This window comes from Dermacentor silvarum, chromosome 1 (genome assembly GCF_013339745.2).
Source record: "Dermacentor silvarum isolate Dsil-2018 chromosome 1, BIME_Dsil_1.4, whole genome shotgun sequence".
Taxonomy (NCBI): Eukaryota; Metazoa; Arthropoda; class Arachnida; order Ixodida; family Ixodidae; genus Dermacentor; species Dermacentor silvarum.
Genome location: NC_051154.1, coordinates 18,129,808 through 18,148,515, shown reverse-complemented (window position 1 = coordinate 18,148,515; position 18,708 = coordinate 18,129,808). Strand labels below are relative to the sequence as shown.

Sequence of the window (18,708 nt, the reverse complement as noted above, 5' to 3'; positions counted from 1 at the left end):
CCAAAAACATAAAAGACATCTTGGCTGTAAAAGTTGTTGAACCAAATAGTGTAGCTCATCCTTGCTTTTGACACACAAAGTAAGGGAATAAATTAACCATGCTGTTTGTAGGTGCAGCTGTTTGTGCAGGTGCGCTGTCCCCAAGACTTACCTGGCATAACTGATGTTGACTGGGCCAAGTCTGACAAGCTGGTTGTGGCTACTTCTGATGGCTGCATACGTATCATGGACATGGAAATGAAAAGCTGCTCATCACCTGTTTCCAACCACCTCCAGACCAGCCGTGAGCAGCTGCTTTTTACACAGTAAAAGCATAAACGCATGCTTTAGATGGTTGCTTCTGCTTTATCATGACTGACCAAAAGCTGTTTCTGATAAGTGAAATACACCACAATGAAACACGAACCGGAGAAACTAAAGAATAACACCTCTTATACCTGATTACTTCAAAGTGAGATGAGGGTTCAGGACATGACCAGGCTCTAAGTGGGCTTTGGCCCCGAAACTAAGCATCTGGGAATGAAACACCCCAGTGTCACATACGCAGCAGTGAATTTTGAAAGGGAAATTTGCCTTTTCATTCATTTTGTAGTGTTTGCATTTTATCCCGGCATGACTGTACATGTAGTTTTTGACTGAATTTACAAATGGGAACTCACCTGAAGTAGAAAATCTGGTCACGACATGGCCCTGGCTAATGAAACACATTCGGATCAAGACAAAATTTCTTCAATTTAAACCAAATGTCACAAAACTTCACACATGCTGAAACTAAGAATGCATAGAAACACATACAAGGAGATGGAGCTAAACACCTCAACACTCTGTGGTGTTTAGCTCCATTTCTTTGTGTTTTTTCGCTTTCTTAGTTTTAGCAATGCATTACCAACAAATCCAACTATCTTCTCTTGTGAACTCCGCACATAAGTTCATAATGTTTGTACAATGATTGAAAAATTTCGTGCTCTTGTCTCAATTAGTTTCTTACCTTGTGGGGTCTCAAACATGCTCTTGGGACAAAGGAATGGCAATACAGTAGTGGGAGCAATCAAAAGGGCATTTATTATGCCTTCTGTACACCAATGCCAGCTAATCGAACTACTACCAATAGAACATACTGATGGGCACTGACGAATCAAGGAAGTCCAACTCACCGTGACAGGGTATGGAGCAAATATGTTTGCCCCCATGCTAGACACCACCTAATCGTTGGCGTGTACAGTCACGCAAATGGTGGTGCATTCGAACAATCGTATTTGTCCATCCTGGTGCCCCGCTCTAAGCCTTTCTCGGGACAGTCCTGCGAAGCGTGCCAGCGGGCGCACGAAATGTTCATGCACCCAGCCGACCCCAAGCCAAAGAGGAAGAGGCTACACCCTTTTGTGCCTAAGTGACCCCGCCGTTAGGTGGTGTCAGCACTGCAACACTCACACCATCTCTCATACTATTCTTCAACTACACCGACCGGTAGCGGCGCACAGCCATGCAGAGAAGCCGGTTTAAGGTGTGGCGAAGTCCGAGGTTCGAGCAGCCACGAAGGTTCCATGGGTGGTGCCGTGCCAGGTGCCAGGAGAAGGAGAAGTCCAGTGAGATCAGAAAACTGTTTTATATACACTGTACTTGTTGGTATTTTACAAGAAGGGCTCCATGATATTGGAGCCGTCTACATGCTAACATCTTTGCATGTCCTAGCGTTTACATCTCCGAGCGTCCTCACAACACTCAAGTCCCACTGTTTTATTCCCTTCCGTTTCCCTCTTTCACTCGACGATGGAATGCACTTTATTTCTTCTTAGCCAATGACAAACTTCGACCAGTTCGCCATATCCCGCCCATGAAGTGTCTCCGTCCCACCGGGCTCCGCCTCCAATGTCGCCTGATCGCCCCCGCATACCAGGTAACGGGTGACACCTTGGGAACCAAACATTGATGTGGTTCCTACGGGAATGGTCGATGCTGGCCCCTTTCAAGAATTAGTCGCCTCTCCATGATGGTCATTTCGCGGAAGCCACCATTTCCAGGGAGGGCGGTGGCTGTTGTCTCGGAAGGGGCTCCAGGTTGGCGCTTCACAGTCGGCGCCGGGCCTCATCGTGCAGGCGCTGGTGCTTCACGAAACACACCAAGAGCGACGTTGCCGTTTCAGCTACGCACGAGGCCGATGACCCATTGCAGTCTGGGGACTAATTGCTCATCCATCAGTCCCAGGTGACTGACGGTGACACTTCCCAGCCGCGAGAAACGACAAGCGTGAAGAGCACTTGATATGTTCACGTCTGTCGATGAGGCCTCCTTTGTCCTGAAGGACCGCCAGACACAACAAGGGAGACGCGAGCTATGCAGGAAAACAATATCAGGGGACGCATGAGAATTTAGCATCCCCACAACCTGCAGCATTTGTGCATCTTGTGGAGAGTATGGATCAGGTCAAATGTATTCTGAGAGACTCATTTAACTTAGTATTACAAAGTGTATGTTTGCGCTTGGGCATGACATTTCTGCTTTGGAGAGAACTCCAGTGCCAGGTGCCGGGCCAGGTGCCGGCACTGCAGTGCCCCCTAGAGAACAAATCCTGTACAATGTTGACGCCTTATGTAAAGTGTAGTATCCTTCGAGTATCCTGCACGTAACATAAATACTGTATTGCTTTCATTGAAAACAGATGCTGGTGTGTGTGTAGTTTTCTTCAAGTATCTACTGCATCACCTTCGCTGAGAGCAGATTCCATTTATACATGCTTCTAAAGCAGGTGCTGCTATGAGTGCTGTTTCCAGTTGTGCCTACCCTGCAACTTGTATTCCATCCACTGGCTAGCCCCCTACCCGCCGTGGTTGCTCAGTGGCTATGGTGTTGGGCTGCTGAGCACGAGGTCGCGGGATCGAATCCCGGCCACAGCGGCCACATTTCAATGAGGGTGAAATGCGAAAACACCCCTGTACTTAGATTTAGGTTTAAAGAACCCCAGGTGGTCCAAATTTCCAGAGTCCCCCACTACGGCGTGCCTCATAATCAGATCGTGGTTTTGGCACGTAAAACCCCATAATGTAATGTAACTGGCAAGCCCCTCTTATATTGAACACCCCTCGTATATTGAATACTCAGCAAAATGCAGTACTTGTTTCACATTTTGCGGAGATTTTATTACATGTGCTATGCGTAATAAACTCCCTCACTTTACATAAGTGTGTCGAAAACAAAAGCAGTACTATTTTGCCCCAAAAACAAGATAGTTGATTTTGACTTGAATATTACCATTGGGTCTTCTAGCATTGAGTTAGTGCCTGTAGTGAAAAGTCTTGGTTTTTTGGTTCACGAAAACATCTATTGGAACCCACATGTTGAAATGCTCTACAGTAAATTATTGCAAATAGTTGGAATATTGACGAGATTGAAGTTTCTTCTTCCCTCAAACATAAAACCCTTGGTTTACAGCTCTCTTCAACATTAACATACTGCTATCCTGTATGGAGCACAACTACGAATACAAACCTAATGAAAATTTACAGACTGCAGAAAAAAGCAATTAAAATCATAGCAAATGTTCCACATGATTCCCACACGAAGCCACTTTTCAAAAACATGAACCTACTATACCTGTTCATGAACCATATAAATCAATTCTAGGCAAGCGTTATACTGTCGCCATTAGAAATAATGACTAATACTACATAGAACAACTTACACTGTTAACACCTCAAAGAACAACATACAACATGCGTACCATAAATCGGTGGGAAATCTTTTATACCCCCTTCAGACACAGCGTACACATTTGTGACACGACCTATTTTTGCCGTTTCTGTGCAGTGGTGGCAGGGAATAAAGCGCAAACATTAAGCTTAGGGTAGATTGAACATTCTGCTAACCTAAATTAGTACTTCCATTTTACTTCTGAGTGATATCTATCCTTACGGAGAACCGCTTCGGTGAAGGCACTACTGTATTTTACAAGACGTATGAAGTAGGGCATGTCAGTAGCAACCTGGACATATTTTTTTTCTTTCTTGTAATGCTTGCAGCCAATAAATAACTTGTGCATGTAATCCGAGCTGGTGATTTAATCCTTTTTATGAAGGAACGTAGCATGACTGACTTTATAACATTAAAATGTTTAATTACTCTGTAATTATGACGATTCATCATAAAATGCACCAAGAGTCATTCTGCCACCTTGACTTACTTTCAGTGGAGTCTCAAGCACCCTGGTATAAAATTATGTATATTTCACACATACATCAGCAGTCGATCATAATTCATGACTGATTATATACACAGACAAACTATGGTTTACCAAATGCTCACACATACGTTAGCAAGCACTCTAAACAATACGTAAATGTCCATATTGAAGGTTTTATTATTATGATTTCTTTCTTCTCAAATGTATTAAGAAATTTTTTTTGTATTATCTTTCTGTGCGTGCTTGATATATGTTGTTTGACAATTATTATTCCTGAGCTAACTGCGTGCTTTTCAGTTCTTTTTAATTATAGCTCTATCCTGAACGTAGGCTTTGTTCAAGCTCTCTTAGGTCAATTACCCTATTTCGGTACTTTCATGAACATATAAGAAAATGGTTCTCCTTTTTTATTTCTTTTTTTTTTTTGTACTGTTTTATGTTGGTATTAGAGACATGTATATATGTGCATTGGGTGAATATGGTTGTTAATGTATGCTTCTGTGAATAATTTGACTGTTATTTCTACAATTAACTGCTTTTGTGTTTGGAAATAAAGGACACTTACTCATTCTCATGGGTGCTGAAAAATAGTACACCAAAGTATCACATGTTCGTGCCCCCATGTCCAGCCCATTTGCTTCTGCCATACAGCAAACATCACTTTTCTGCTCTGATATTGTGCTGTTATTTAGGCTCAACTACTCAGAAACTGTCTTTTGATGTTGCTGCAAAGTAATCTTAGTTTCAGCTGTCACCTGAGTGTATCTGACAGGTGCTTTGTGTCATTCAGAAAACTATAACACGAGTTTGTGTATACCGCTTGGTCCCTGTGAGATATTGAGATCTCTGCTGGCTTGTCGGCTGTGCGCAGGAGTGCCCTTTGTTCCTCAGTTGCTGCCACCAAAAGCTGCGCTGCAGCTCAAATCCTTGCTCCAACACCCTGACATGGGCCCTGCCGCAGTACCTTCATCACTGTCCGAAGAATCCAGCCTTCATGAGCGTCTACAGCAAGCTAGCCTCCAGTGCAAGGCTCCCAGCAAGGCTGGTGTCATCGAGCGGAATGTAGCTGTGGCCAGGTCCTAATGAATCTTCATTGTTTACCGAGGTTGGGGACTTATTGAAGAGAGATGCTGGCATGTCTTAACTATAGTTTCATTGCACCAACAATATAGAATAGTGAGAGGAACAGGACATGCAGATGCCATGCCATGCAGATGCCAGTTTAACAATCCTTAATTTAAATTTTTTGTCTAATAACTTATTTTCATTTCCTAGAATACTTCCATGAAATTTGTAATGAAAGAACTTGTGCGAAGGACAGCAGTATGAAAAGTAGAGACAGAAAAAATGCCCACGCGATTGGCCGCTCCAGGCGTTTCACGTGTATTCGCAGGCTTCTTTCACGCTCGGAAAAACACTTTTATGTAGCACGCATTGAACAACAGAAAGCTGCATCGGGAGTTTTTTGTGTTGCTCTACAATTTTCTCATTGACACATTTTGTCTCATTATAATATTTGAGAAGTTGATTAATTAATTTAGACTAATTATCTAATTAGGCAGAATGCGAAAAAATTAATCGTAGTATCTCCAAGCGACAGTAAGCAACATTACCTTGGTTCTGTCCAGCTACGTAGCATTTGAATAGTATTTTTAACGCTGTGGTAAAGGTACGTCAAACTTACCCGAATCCCAGAATCTAAAGGTACATCGGACAGATGTCAGACAGACGTCGGACAGACATTGGACAGATGTTGGACAGACTTTCTCAAGCCTGCGGCGCTCGTGATGAGTCAGTCATGAGCGCCCGTGATGAGCCAGGATTATAGCCTTCTAACGCCTTACGGCACTCTACCTTCAAAATAACATCACTGATTTTCCCGGAGGAGCAGTAGGGGCCGTAGTAGATACCGGGCCTGCTCTCCTGGAGAAGTATCTTCGTGCGTGCCACACTATTTGTATGCCACTCGTCATGACATTTCAAAAGCATTTTTTAATGGTCACCTTTGAGTTAAATAAACGTCCTTGAGTCTTCTGTAAGAACACGTGCAAACATCAGTAGGCGGGAGCCATGGAGCAAGCGAAACGGAAGCAAAGCTACGTCCGATGGATCCTTAGATTCTCGGATTCGGGTACGTCCAACGTACCTTTAGACACTTCATATTCTTAAAGCTAAGCTCAAGTTAAGTGAAGCACCCTATATTGCTACGTGTTCGTTTCTATGGTTTCGTGATTGTGTCACATTAAGCTTCAGTGCGTAATCTGCCTATTACAAACTGAATAGGTTGTACGTGTCCTAGTTTGTTTATAAACAATGCATCACACTGTATACCTGTTTTTTTCTAGGCTGGCAATAAAGGTAGCTTAGGGTATAAATGCATTTAACAACTTAGACGCACAAGAAATGTAAACAAAGGAGCTTGGTGACATATGCCATCATCAAGTTTCAAAGGGAATGGTCACATCATGACAACAGCACAGCACGTTTTGTGCGAATTTTTTAAATGCATGTCACTTTAGGTGAAGATTATGTTCAAGGTGGAGCTGTACACACCGCTGGTGATGGTCTCGCCAAACGTGCATTTTTATTTTACTTTGTAGCCTTGAAAATAAATAAAATAAGTAAATAAATAAATGAATTAAAGGTAGCATGCCGACTATCATTAGCAGTGATCATGTCTTCTGTAGAGGTTTATTTATTTATTTATTTATGAGTACCTTACAGTGCCCTCGTGGGACATTGTGTAAGGGGGGCAATACAGCATGTACAGAATAGAGAAATACACATAGGTTAAATATTGATTATTACAGATGTAAGTGAACACACGAACAGAGAAACGCAAAATATACTAAAACAGCAAAGTGTAGTGTTCCCAGAAAATATGCTGGCAAACAGGTGCGGGAGATCTCGGTGATAGCCTGAATTTGGCAACAGACTTCTCTTTAGCATTCTCATGAGGGCATGGGGAAAATGTGGGAAAGCATTGGCAAATTAAAAAAAAAAAAAAGAACAGTTGACTGACAGTGTAGAAAGATTGCAATTGTAGCAAGAAACTGACCGGTACATATTACGTTGACAGACATGTCGACAGCAGAAGAGGAAAATGTGTTAAACCTAAAATTTGATATAGAGAAACAGCGTAGTGGATATGGGAGATGTAGAGGAAGCTCTGGACCTATATCGAACAGCAAAGAAATAAATCAAAAGAGAGTAGATTTATGATAATTTAAAGCACTGAGCACATCTCTTCGAACCCACAAAATGTTATATTATTTTCTCAACACCGCATTGAGAAAGTAGTATAACTGTTTGTGCGTTCGAAGAGATGTGCTCAGTTATAGGGGAAAATTTGCCGATGAGGACTATCTGTTTGTAGTGTCTGGAAACAGCGCAGAAACTGTTGAGCATGTCCTGTTATAATGTCAAAGTATCCATATAGATGTAAATAAGGACGTAGCTAATCTATCGGAAGCCTTGAGCTAAAGATAGTTGTAGAAAAGTAAATGAACCTGCAGTGAAAAATAGTGAAAGATGGCTAGGAGTCACAGAGTTATTTACACAGGCATTAAAGTGCGGAGAGGGAGATGTGCGACACCTGTGGCGAGGGTACCATGGCGATCAGAATAAGTCCAGTAAAACAATGCTCTCATTCAGTAAGATGGACAAGCAAGTTTGTTGGTTGACATTAATCTTCAGTTTTTAAAGCGTAACGAAAAGACAGAGGAACGACAGGACAAAGTGCCCACAACTGAAGAATTTATTGTAAAAGGTTCACATATATACACAGAAGTGATTGCGCATGTGGAGTAAAGCAGGGGTAACAAGTCAAAAGAAATATACTGGAAGGTAATTGTGCAGAAATCTGAAACTTAAAGTCGAACATGCACATGTGCTAACGATTGCAAAAAGCAAATTCCTTATCATGTAGCAAGACAGAAGCATGTCTGATGCAAGAACTTGCTCATTTTTAAATAAGAAAGCATCCACTTCTTCTCGAGTGAGCTGGTTACTGCTTTTGAGAACTACCTTTGTTTTCTTAAGCATGGGATAGCACCTGCACTCTCTGCAATGGGCTGCGAGATGCTCAGGCACAAATGATTTGAGTGACGCCTGATGCTCCCTTTTACAAGACATACGTTGATACAATAGATTTGCTCTGTATGTCCAAATGCACAATTACTTTTATGTGTATATATGTGAAACTTCTTCAATAAATTCTTCAGTTGTGGGTAAGCGCCTTTTCCGGTCTTTTCTTTCTTTAGTCTTTTCATTGCATTTTAAAAGGTTCTGAATATAGCTCTCTTTGTTAGTGCCTACTTTTGCAGCTTCGAATTTCATAAGGGAGCATCTGTGTGGGTATTTAGCAGTGAGTTGATTAGCATTCGTAAAGTGTAAGTAACCCTTTCAGGGTCAATGACGTACATGTACGTCCTCCGCAAACACCTTCAAAATGGTCAATGACGTACATGTACATCATCGCTTGTACATTTAAAAAGCGCGTATTTCGATCATTTCTTTCGCTTGGCATGTGCTGCCACTCGACGGGAACACGTAGAACTTTTTCCTTGCACCAATGCCTCTTTTTTTTTTTTTTTGTTGTTGTTATGGCAACCTGCTGTCACTCGCGCATCCGGGCGCGTGCACGCGCCTGCGGTGACAAGTTTTGTTTTTTTTCCTGCGGCGGCTCCCACTTGTTGCACACGCTAAACTGATGGCTATCTGGTTTCAAATCTCTCAAAGGGTTACCGCTTGTTACTCGGATCATTTATCGCTCACCGCGGCGCGATTACACCTGTTCCCAGGCAGGCGCGTACATACACAAACGATGCTGCCGTTTTTGAGTTTCCTTGTTTGGGGACCACAAAAGCTCTATCGAACCTTGTTGGCGATAAGACGAAGGCTTCTCACTTGTTTCGTTTTCCGGATGTGCACACAACCATTTTTCAGTGCGCTTATCTTCTTATTCATGAATAAACGTTGTGTATTTTACAACACAAACGATTTTTTGTCACTTTACGGTCACTCTAAAAAAATTACGACCATGTTTTTTTTTTTTTTCTAAATAGGTTCTTTCAAAGAATTTAAATCGGCACTAAAAAAAATCGACCCTGGGGGGTCGCATTTGGCAAAAAAATTATACCCTCAAAGGGTTAAAGTACTCAGTCTACAGCGATATGTGTTGCTACTCCAGATAATATGTTTCTGTGCTGTGCAAAATGCTATGTGTAAAACTGTTAGCTGGAGCAACAATGCTTTCTGTGACTCGTGTTGGGAACGTACTTATCAAAACTGGTTCCAAGCGCAGTTTCTAGCAAAATGTTATGCTATGACCATTGGTTTGACTTCCATTCAGTGGTTGGAGCATAACAACTAAGAACTATAAATGAGTTAGTATAACTGTGACATCTCTTAGAATAAACTTCAACTGCTGGCTGCGACACTGGATGTCTTCGTGGATTTTGCCATTGGTGCAGACAGACAGACTACAAATTTATTTTTGCCATTGGTGCAGGTGTATCTTTCATCTTAAGATGCACAATACAGTATAGACCGCTTATAACGTAAGTCGTCGGAGTCGTGAATATCTGCACTATAAGCAGTACTGCACTATAACCAAAACAACGATTTTCAAGCCCTGCACGTATGCAAAACATGTAGACCAAGCAGCCGCGCGTATCCGAGAATTGAAGGGTGCGACTGGGAGTTTTGCATTTGTTTAAATTTACAAACGTTGAAAGGTTAATGTCCAAATACCCATGATCTTCGCATGAAGCAGACAAAGCAATAATTTTTTTTTAATGTCTCGGTTTTGCCCGAAAGGCAAAGCATCAATTGCGATAGCTAATTAGTAGAGAGCTATAAGGAGTAGGGATAGTCGTTTTATCGGCTGCATAAACTTGACACATTCGCTTACTAACTGAATTAACAAGCGTGGTGTCAACGTGCACAAGCAAACATGAATAGACTCGATGCCCGCAGACCACCACTGTCAAAACGCGGGCGTGGGGAAACGCGGCCGCCACAGCGAGCGGAGGTTCGTGCAGTCTATCGCTTCAACGGAAACTGTGCGGCGTAAGCACAGCGCATACAAAGGTTAGAGCCGTGTGGAGATCGCTTTCAAGATACGGTGCTCGCGACAACACCGACAGCCGGCACAGGCGCGAACGCATTTGTTGGCAGAGTAGAAGCCGCCCCCTCCCCCTCTCTCTCCCGCGCTGCCTTCCTGCTTTGCTCCTTTAGCGTGGGAGATTGCGTCGCCAGTTCCCCTTGCGCCCGGTTGCAAGATACGCATTTAGTGCCGCAGCCACGTCGCCCCCCCTCCCTCCCTCCCATACCCCCACGGCCTTTCGCACAATGGAAGTCGCGTTTGCTCTCCGCTGTGCGTTCGCTCTCCGCGAAGGCACACGTCCCCTGTGCGCTTTCACTCACACATACGGTGCACGGCGTCGATTTTATCGTCCTTGGACTCATGCTCCACGTCTCATGCTCCTCCTCTGCATCGCCCTCGTTGATCTCCTCTCCCATCGGTGGGCGCACCTCATTGAGAAGCGTGCTCTCTACCGCCCTTGCCGGCAAGATTTTCCCGCGGAAGCCTCATTATAACCAGTATTTCATCTCACGCGGCTGCACTTTAAGCGGTATGCGTATACATGGAGTGCTATGAGAAAATTAACAGGAGTCTGAAAAGACCGTACTATATCCAGTCCTGCACTATAAGCAGTTATGTTATAAGTGGTCTATACTGTACTTCGTATAATGTATTGAATACACATCTCGCCGAATGTATCACATTACAGGTACGAGATACTGACAGAATATCTTAAGGTACTGTTGAAGACATGTATGTACAATACTGCCTGGTCCTGGCTTCAGCACAAGCTGCTTGCACTTGAGCAGAAGATTACCATGAATACAATCCGTAGTTTTATGCACTGTTGATGACACAAGATGCAGTTAAAAATGGCAAGTTAAGTGTTTTTTTGCTGGACACACTTTTGTAATATGAAGCTTTTGATATGAAGGTACAGAGCTTATGTTCATAGTCAGTATGTGTATTGCTTCCTGCCTTGGAAGTGGTAGTAGAGGCAAATTAGCATATTATATATCAGGATATGCAGCTCACGTTTCAAATTTTTGTTTCTGTTTAAAATTTTGCAAGTATAATCCATGGCTATTACTATAGAATGTGAAATTTGTTGAGCAGAAATAGAGAAAAGGCTTTAAGAACACTGCTCATTTTCTCACAAGCAAATTATGTCCACAATATTTTATTTGCCAACTGCATTAACAGTGAGTTGCATGCTAGATGCTAAGTGCCACAACCTTTCTTATGCTGCCCCACATGTATTGACGCTCTGCATGCATGCTCACAAGCTTCACTCCATATTGCTATAATTCCCATGGTGCCATTTGTGATGGTGTCGCTGTGCCTCCCAGGCTTCATGCTGCTACACATGGTGCAAATGCATCATCACTTAGGCTGGGGTCATACTAACTGGTTAGAGTTGTGGTCACAGACAACACTGCTGTCTGCACTCAAAGAACATGCATCTAACTGGCTATCAGTAGTGATAGAAAATCTTTGGATGTGCATGAATACATGTTTCCTGATGGCTTCCTTATGAATGTGGAAATTGGAGTACCAGTAGGCACCTGAATGACACCAAGAACACGAGTTTTACACATGTTTATTTGTTATTTGAAACCGTAATTCTTGAAAGCCTGTTCACATTAATGTCACACACTTGTTATACTGAACTGCTCAGAAACGCACAGGATGTGTAGTGGTCATCACAAAGTTGCTTGCAAGGTTTCGCAAGTTAGCATGCCGCGACATACTAACTATGAGCAAAGCTGATGTTTCAGTTTGCTGCCCCGCAGCATCTCTTACACTGCTTTCAATAAATGCAAGTGCCCCCTCAGAATGATTTGTGATTATTGCAGTGGTCAGGTACAACGCTTTCCAACTGACCCTTTACTGGTTTTTGGCACAACTTTCTGCTTCCCAAGAAGGGCAGGGTAGATGTTTTATCAATTGGTTATTTTATGTGCTGTCTTTTAAAATAATGCTTACATGTCAGAATATTGTATGTAACATTGGTAAATGGAAAGCTCCAAAAGGCAAATGTGTTGAATTCAGAAGGGATTGCATGATTCAACTAAGTGCTCACTCGGATTCTAATGAATGATAAATGGAGTTGAAGCCACAGTTGTGTGTACTGTTACAAAAGTATAACATATGGAAGTTGCAAGAGTCTTTGCTTGTAGTTCATGCTAAAAGCTCTCTCTTTTTTTTTTTTGGTTTTGCATCAAAGGTAAGTCAGCAAAAAGTGTAATGTGACCAGAGACAATGGACAAGAGCTAACACCATGTTGTGTCTGGTTCTTTTCAGTTATATCTGGTTGCTCTACACTCCTCGCTGACATGTAGCACCCACTGACCTCAAGTTCTACATTGCTAAGATAAAGTCTTGGTCTTTTTGCATGCCTACTGTATAGCTGGTTTGGAGATGAAGAAGGGTTCCACTTCTGGAGTGTTACTCAATACTACCTCACAAAAAAGCAGCAGAATCTCAACACAAGTGCTGGCACATCACTACCACTTTGCTACGATATGCTGTGCCCGGATGCTGAGTATAAGGCAAGTTGAGCTGTCTGGTCACTACATCATTTTTCATGGCATCTCACAATTTAAACACAAACTCATGTGCAGTGTACAAAGTTGTAGATTGCACAGAGGAATGGCAAGCCAATTTTTCAGATGGCAGGACAATAATTTCACCTCAGAATCATGTAGGTTTGCCTGCAAATAAATTCCCATTTTAACATAGACAAATATCAGAAACATTTACACCTATTTACAATTTTTTTTATTAATTGATTTATTTCTTTGACAATGCATCATTGTCATGGTGCCAAGGCAAAAGGCAGCAGCAAATCACCTGTCTAGGTCCCTAGCACCACTCACATAAAACTTCTCACGTATAGTAGCTGTTAGCCATGTTTGAAGTGGTTAGCCATGCTTGAAAAGCATGAAGTCACGGGTCTCTATATAGGTTGCCAATAAGGGTCTTGGATTGTGTGGATGGCTTATCTCATTCATTATACAGTAAAACCTCGTTAATTCGGATTTCACAGGACCGAAAAAAATGTCCCAACTAAACGAATGTCGAATTATCGAGGCTATCCTGAAAACAGTAAGCAAATGCTTACTATGTCAACGCGCTTTTATTTAGTGAATGAGTGAGCAACTCCTGTTGCTATTTTGCACAAAAGCAGAGCGGAAGCTGAAATTTTCGTCATCTCGCGACTTATTAGCTCTCGCAGCGGCGATTGAGGCCTCGCGACTTTCTTCACAGCACAGCTGCGGCACGCGCCTTCATTTACGACACGCTTTGCACTATCGCACGCACATCCCGATTATGTTTTCACCAGTGAGCTGCCGAAAACATAATCACGATGTAGCCGGTGCTCTTCAACCTCGAAACCTCGAAAACGAAAGAACTGTTTGCCGCAACCGCTGCGGAGAAAACCGTGGCCGCAATCAACGCGATTATGAACGGCGACTTTGCGGTTCTGACTCGGTGCGGAGTCAGAACGAAACCACCATTCACTGCAACAACTGCAGATGAAACCGCTGTCTCTATCTATGCGATCATTGATGGCGATTACGGAGTTATTTAGGCATGCGGCCGACGCGCGTGCCGAGTCAAAACGAAACTACTGTTCGCCGCAACCGCTGCGGAGAAAACCGCCGCCGCTATCGACACGATCGTGGTTGATAATTACGCAATTATGAAAGCCCGCGACCAACACGGTATTATGCATGGCGGTAAAGGCAAGAATACAGGCTTCCCGTATGATTTCCGCTGATGACTATGGCGATGCGGACTCCGCTGCTTCGTTTCGGTTGGACGCTAGCGCCGTTCTTGCTCTTTTGTGCCGCACATTTGCGGCGCTCCTCGCTCGCCGAGCTCCGAAAGTTGTCCGAATTAACGAGAGTTTGATTGGCATTGAATAATGCATATGCCGACCGGGACCAGAGGACGAGTTCGAATTAACCAATTTTCCGAATTAATGACGGTCGAATTAACAAGGTTTTACTGTATAGCACAAAGAAGAAAAGGGATGGAGGCACCGTTAGGGATGGGCATATGGTACGCAGTCACTTATACAGTGTAGACTTCTTATAACGTAAGTCGCCGGAGTCGCGAATGTCTGCACTATAAGCGGTACCAAACTATAACCAAAACAATGATTTTCAAGCCCTGCATGTATGTAAAACATGTAGACCAAGCATGTAGACACACTTTGTACTATCGGGCGCAGATCGCGATTACGTTTTTGCCAGTGAGTAGGCGAAAATGTAATCGCGATGCAAAAGCGTAATCACGATGCAGCCGGTGCTCTTCAAGCTTGACAGCTTTGCACTGAGTCAAACCGAAACAATTGTTTGCCGCAACCGCTGCGGAAAAAACTGTGACCGCTATCGACGCGATTATGAACAGCGACTTGGCGGTGCTGCAGGCACGCGCCCGACGCACGCACCGAGTCTGGACAAATTAACTACCATTCGCTGCAACACCTGCAGTCGAAACCGTGGTCGGTATCTATGCGATCATCGATGGCGACTACGCAGTTTTTTAGGCACGCGGCCGACGCGCGTACCGAGTAAAAACAAAACTACTGTTCGCCGCAACCGCTGCGGAGAAAACCGCGGCCACTATCGATGCGATCATGGATGACAACTACGCAGTTACAAAATCCTGCGGCCAACGCGGTGTTATGTGCGGCAGTAAACGCAAGAATACAGGCTTTAAAGACACAAATAGGCTCGAAGCATTCCAGCGTTGCTGTCATTCACGTACGATTTCAACTGATGGCTGTGGCGATGCGGACTCCGCCGCTTCATTTTGGTAGGACGCTAGCGCCGTTCTTGCTCTTTTGCGGTGCACATTTGCGGCGCTCTTAACCGATGTGTGGCCAAATAAGTCCGAATTAACAGCAGGGAGCACGCACCTTGTTGAGAAGCGTGCTTGCTGCCGCCCTTGTCGGCGAGATTTTCCCGCGTAAGCTGCATTACAAACGGTATTTCGTCTCACGCGGCTGCACTGTAAGCGGTATGCGTATACATGGAGTTCTATGGAAGGGTAAATGGGAGTCGGAAAAGGCCGCATTGTAGCCAGTTCTGCACTATAAATGGTTACGTTATAAGTGGTCTATACTGTACAGTAAAAGCTCATTCACTTGGATTTCACAGGACCGAAAAAATAAAAATGTCCAAGTTATCTGAATGTAGATTATCTAATGTACCAGGAAAAGTGTAAAGCTGCAACATACCTTTATTTAGCGAAGAAGTTTGTTGCTCTAGTTTGCATTTCGCATGAAATTTGTGAAAGCTGCAGCTTTCGTCATTTGTAGAAACAAAAAGTGCTTGCAACTTTTAAGAACTCCTATGAAACAGCCCCAAACGATCAGGACCCTATGAACTCCTTTGCAGCTTATTTGGGTGATATGAGGCATTCACACAAAAGATGAGACAAAAAAATGGACAGGATGTTATGCATTGCTGTGCTGGCTTTTTAGCATTGCATTCATTGTTAATGATACTTCCACTGATATGCAGGCTCCATTTGCAAGGCTTGCTTTGCGTAGTAACCGTCATGTAGTCAGAATGTTGCATTTTTTCTTTTCTGCACCTGCATGCATTCAGTGAGGACACAGGCTAGCTTGAAAATGAAGACAGAATGCTCAGAGCTATTGCAATAAAAAAGCTGAAACCTTGGACCTGCTACTGCAGTTTTGTAGGTTGTCCACAAAGTCTTGAAGTGAAGCTGAACACCGAACCAAAAACTGCAACTGAACTGTTACTTTTCTCTGAGCTCAAACCAAAATGAGCTGTTTTACAGCGTAAGCTGTTATGGGCTCATTCCAATAGCCGTTTCAGGTCGCGATGATGCCGCCGCCGTCATCCGCTGCGTAACCGCTATCGCCGGAAACGCGAAAAAGTACCCGAGTACCGAGCCACGCAAGCGCTTGCTATCGGGCTGCGGAAAATACCCATATTTCAGGCACGCAGGGGAAGACGACTCGAGTCTCTGCCAGTATGGTGGCGCCATCTAGGTAAGATGCATGCAAACGCAGCGTCCGCAGTCGCAGACGACGATATGCGATTCAGACGAGGCGCGCAATCAATGCACTGCCGAGCCTCCGCCAGTATGGTGGCGCCATCTAGTTAAGGTGCCTGCAAAGGCAGCGCGCCCGACATGTAAGTTGCAGTTCTAAGGCTTGATGGGGCTCAGCAGACTGCTGTGCAGAGAGCATTACTAGCCGCAGCTCGACGTTGACGCCGGGCGGACAGTTCAGATCGTTCTCGTCAAAACGAGGCAAACAGACTGCCGCGAAGACCTTGTTGTGCGTGGTGCCCAAATTGGAGCTACTCTTGAGCCGCTCCACCAGCTTACACTGTGACTGTGCTGCATGTGCCGCGCAGGCCTGTGAGTTTTTTCCACCAATTTAGAACCAAACCTGAACTGAGGCTTTTAGGAAGGACAGTTAAGACCACTACTATTTGTTCCTGCATCAGAAATGTGAATACAACTAGTTTGTCCTGCCTTAGGTAGTTCGCTTTAGCCTGACACACAGCCGCACCTCAAAAACAACTTTACATGCAACAAAAGGAGACGTGATGACACGATGCATCATTGCCATGCAGCATCAGGAAGGAGTCAGGTGTACAGGGCCAATTAACGAATGTGTGGCACTCTGAGGAGGGTGACACTCTGGCCACCATTTGAGCATTTGCACTTTCACAAAAAGCCTGAATGGTGATTATTTGCTTTCATGGCATTGCTGTAGTTCTGCCAAGTGTTTGCAGTATCACACTCATCATCATGCTTGTGCTGCTTATTTTCTTACTTGTCACTTTCTGTGATTGTGAATACAAGTTGATGCTTTTAGCGGAAAGCTGTCAACAGAAACTTGCAGTTGTTTTGCTCAACTGCAGTTGCTCATTTTACAAAATGGTGGCACATCCCACCCATCATGAAATCATGCAGGCAGCCTCTTTCTTTTTTGCAAAAATAAATACTTCATTTTAAATTAGCATAAGATAGGGTATTTTAGTACATTTTATGGACACTGTCAAGATACCCAAAGAATCCTGCTGAGTGTGCAAGATGGGAGGGGACCAAGAGGTGTCTGAAAAAGTAAAAAAAAAAATGGCCAGAGTCAATATTTGTGCGATTCCTTTGAGATAACTGGGAACCACAGTGCGAGACACTTTAAAAGCTGAAAAATTCATTTATGAGATGACTAGTTAACAAAAATACACCAATTAGCCTTTTAATAGTGCAACATAGGTGCTGCAGCATAATGGTAAACTTGTAGACCTTTTTTTGAATTTTTACATTTATAGCATAGTACCAATGCTACTAGCTACTTTTGAAATGATTTCTGGCTAATTCGGTGTACCAAGCTAAAACTTGGTGTATTACGAGTACAATTGCCATGCCCAAAGGAGATGCTGCTTAATGATGTCAAACATCGTCAACATGTGCATCCTCTGGCCCAAGATTATTGTGATAAAAAATAACCATAAAGCGGGCCCCTCACCAGGCCACATAGCAATATTTGGTTATTTTTAATCTTATTTATTTATTTATGATGATACTACGAATCGCCCGAAGGCATTGCTGTAGGGGGGGAAAACGCGAATAATGGTTGCAAGGTGAACACACCTAGAAACATAGCAAGAGCAAAGAAACCAAAGGCAAACACATCAAGAACATAGTTTCTGTAAGTTGGAATAAGCGCAACGCGCTATCGCAAATATGCCGTCCTAGCTCATACACAAAATCTTTGTCGTTTGTCGACACCACAGCCTGAGGCAGTCTGTTACATTCTTTAATGCTGCGGGGAAAGAAAGACGACTGAAATACTTTTGTTCGGCAAGAAATTCTGCATATTTTTTTTGTTATGGTCACGTCTTTGTGATACGTTGATAGGTGGTTTTAAGAAAACGTGGCGATTGATAGCGGAATTATTCTGATCAATTTGATTTAATAGTGAACACCTAGACACGGTACGGCGGATATCAAGCGTGTCCCAATTGAGCATGTTTTTCAGGGTGGTGATGCTAGTGTTAAATTGATACGAGTTAGTTACAAACCACGCTGCATTATTTTGGATAGCTTCTAACTTATTAGCAAGAGTTGTAGTCCCACACTACAGCAGCATATTCCAAGATAGGGCGAGCATTAAAAAAATATTATTAAAAAAATATTTAAAAATATGCTGACACTTGTTACGTACCCTCTAGGGAGTGTTCTACCACAATAATTTTTCAAATTGGTTCATTAATAGCCGAGATAGAAATATTTAAATGCCGCAAACCCATGATTTCAGGAGGCAAGCGTCACCGCCAATGTAGACACTCTCTACTTGCCCTATCTATCCTCCACAAGTGAAATTCCTTCCCTGCATTCTCCCATACCGGAGCTGGAGGATCACGTGACGCATACGTCACGAGCC

At 43.4% G+C, this 18,708-nt stretch overlaps 1 protein-coding gene across 2 annotated transcripts in view; it reads left to right on the top strand.

Moving 5' to 3' along the window:
• LOC119457494 (WD repeat-containing protein 11) overlaps positions 1-18,708 on the top strand; it is a 187,838-nt gene that overhangs the window by 138,852 nt on the left and 30,278 nt on the right. For both annotated transcript variants that reach the window (XM_049665115.1, XM_037719083.2), the window contains exons 18-20: positions 112-283; positions 5,049-5,253; positions 12,676-12,817. In XM_049665115.1, coding sequence (XP_049521072.1) covers positions 112-283; positions 5,049-5,253; positions 12,676-12,817 — 519 coding nt within the window. The remainder of the gene's footprint in view (positions 1-111; positions 284-5,048; positions 5,254-12,675; positions 12,818-18,708) is intronic.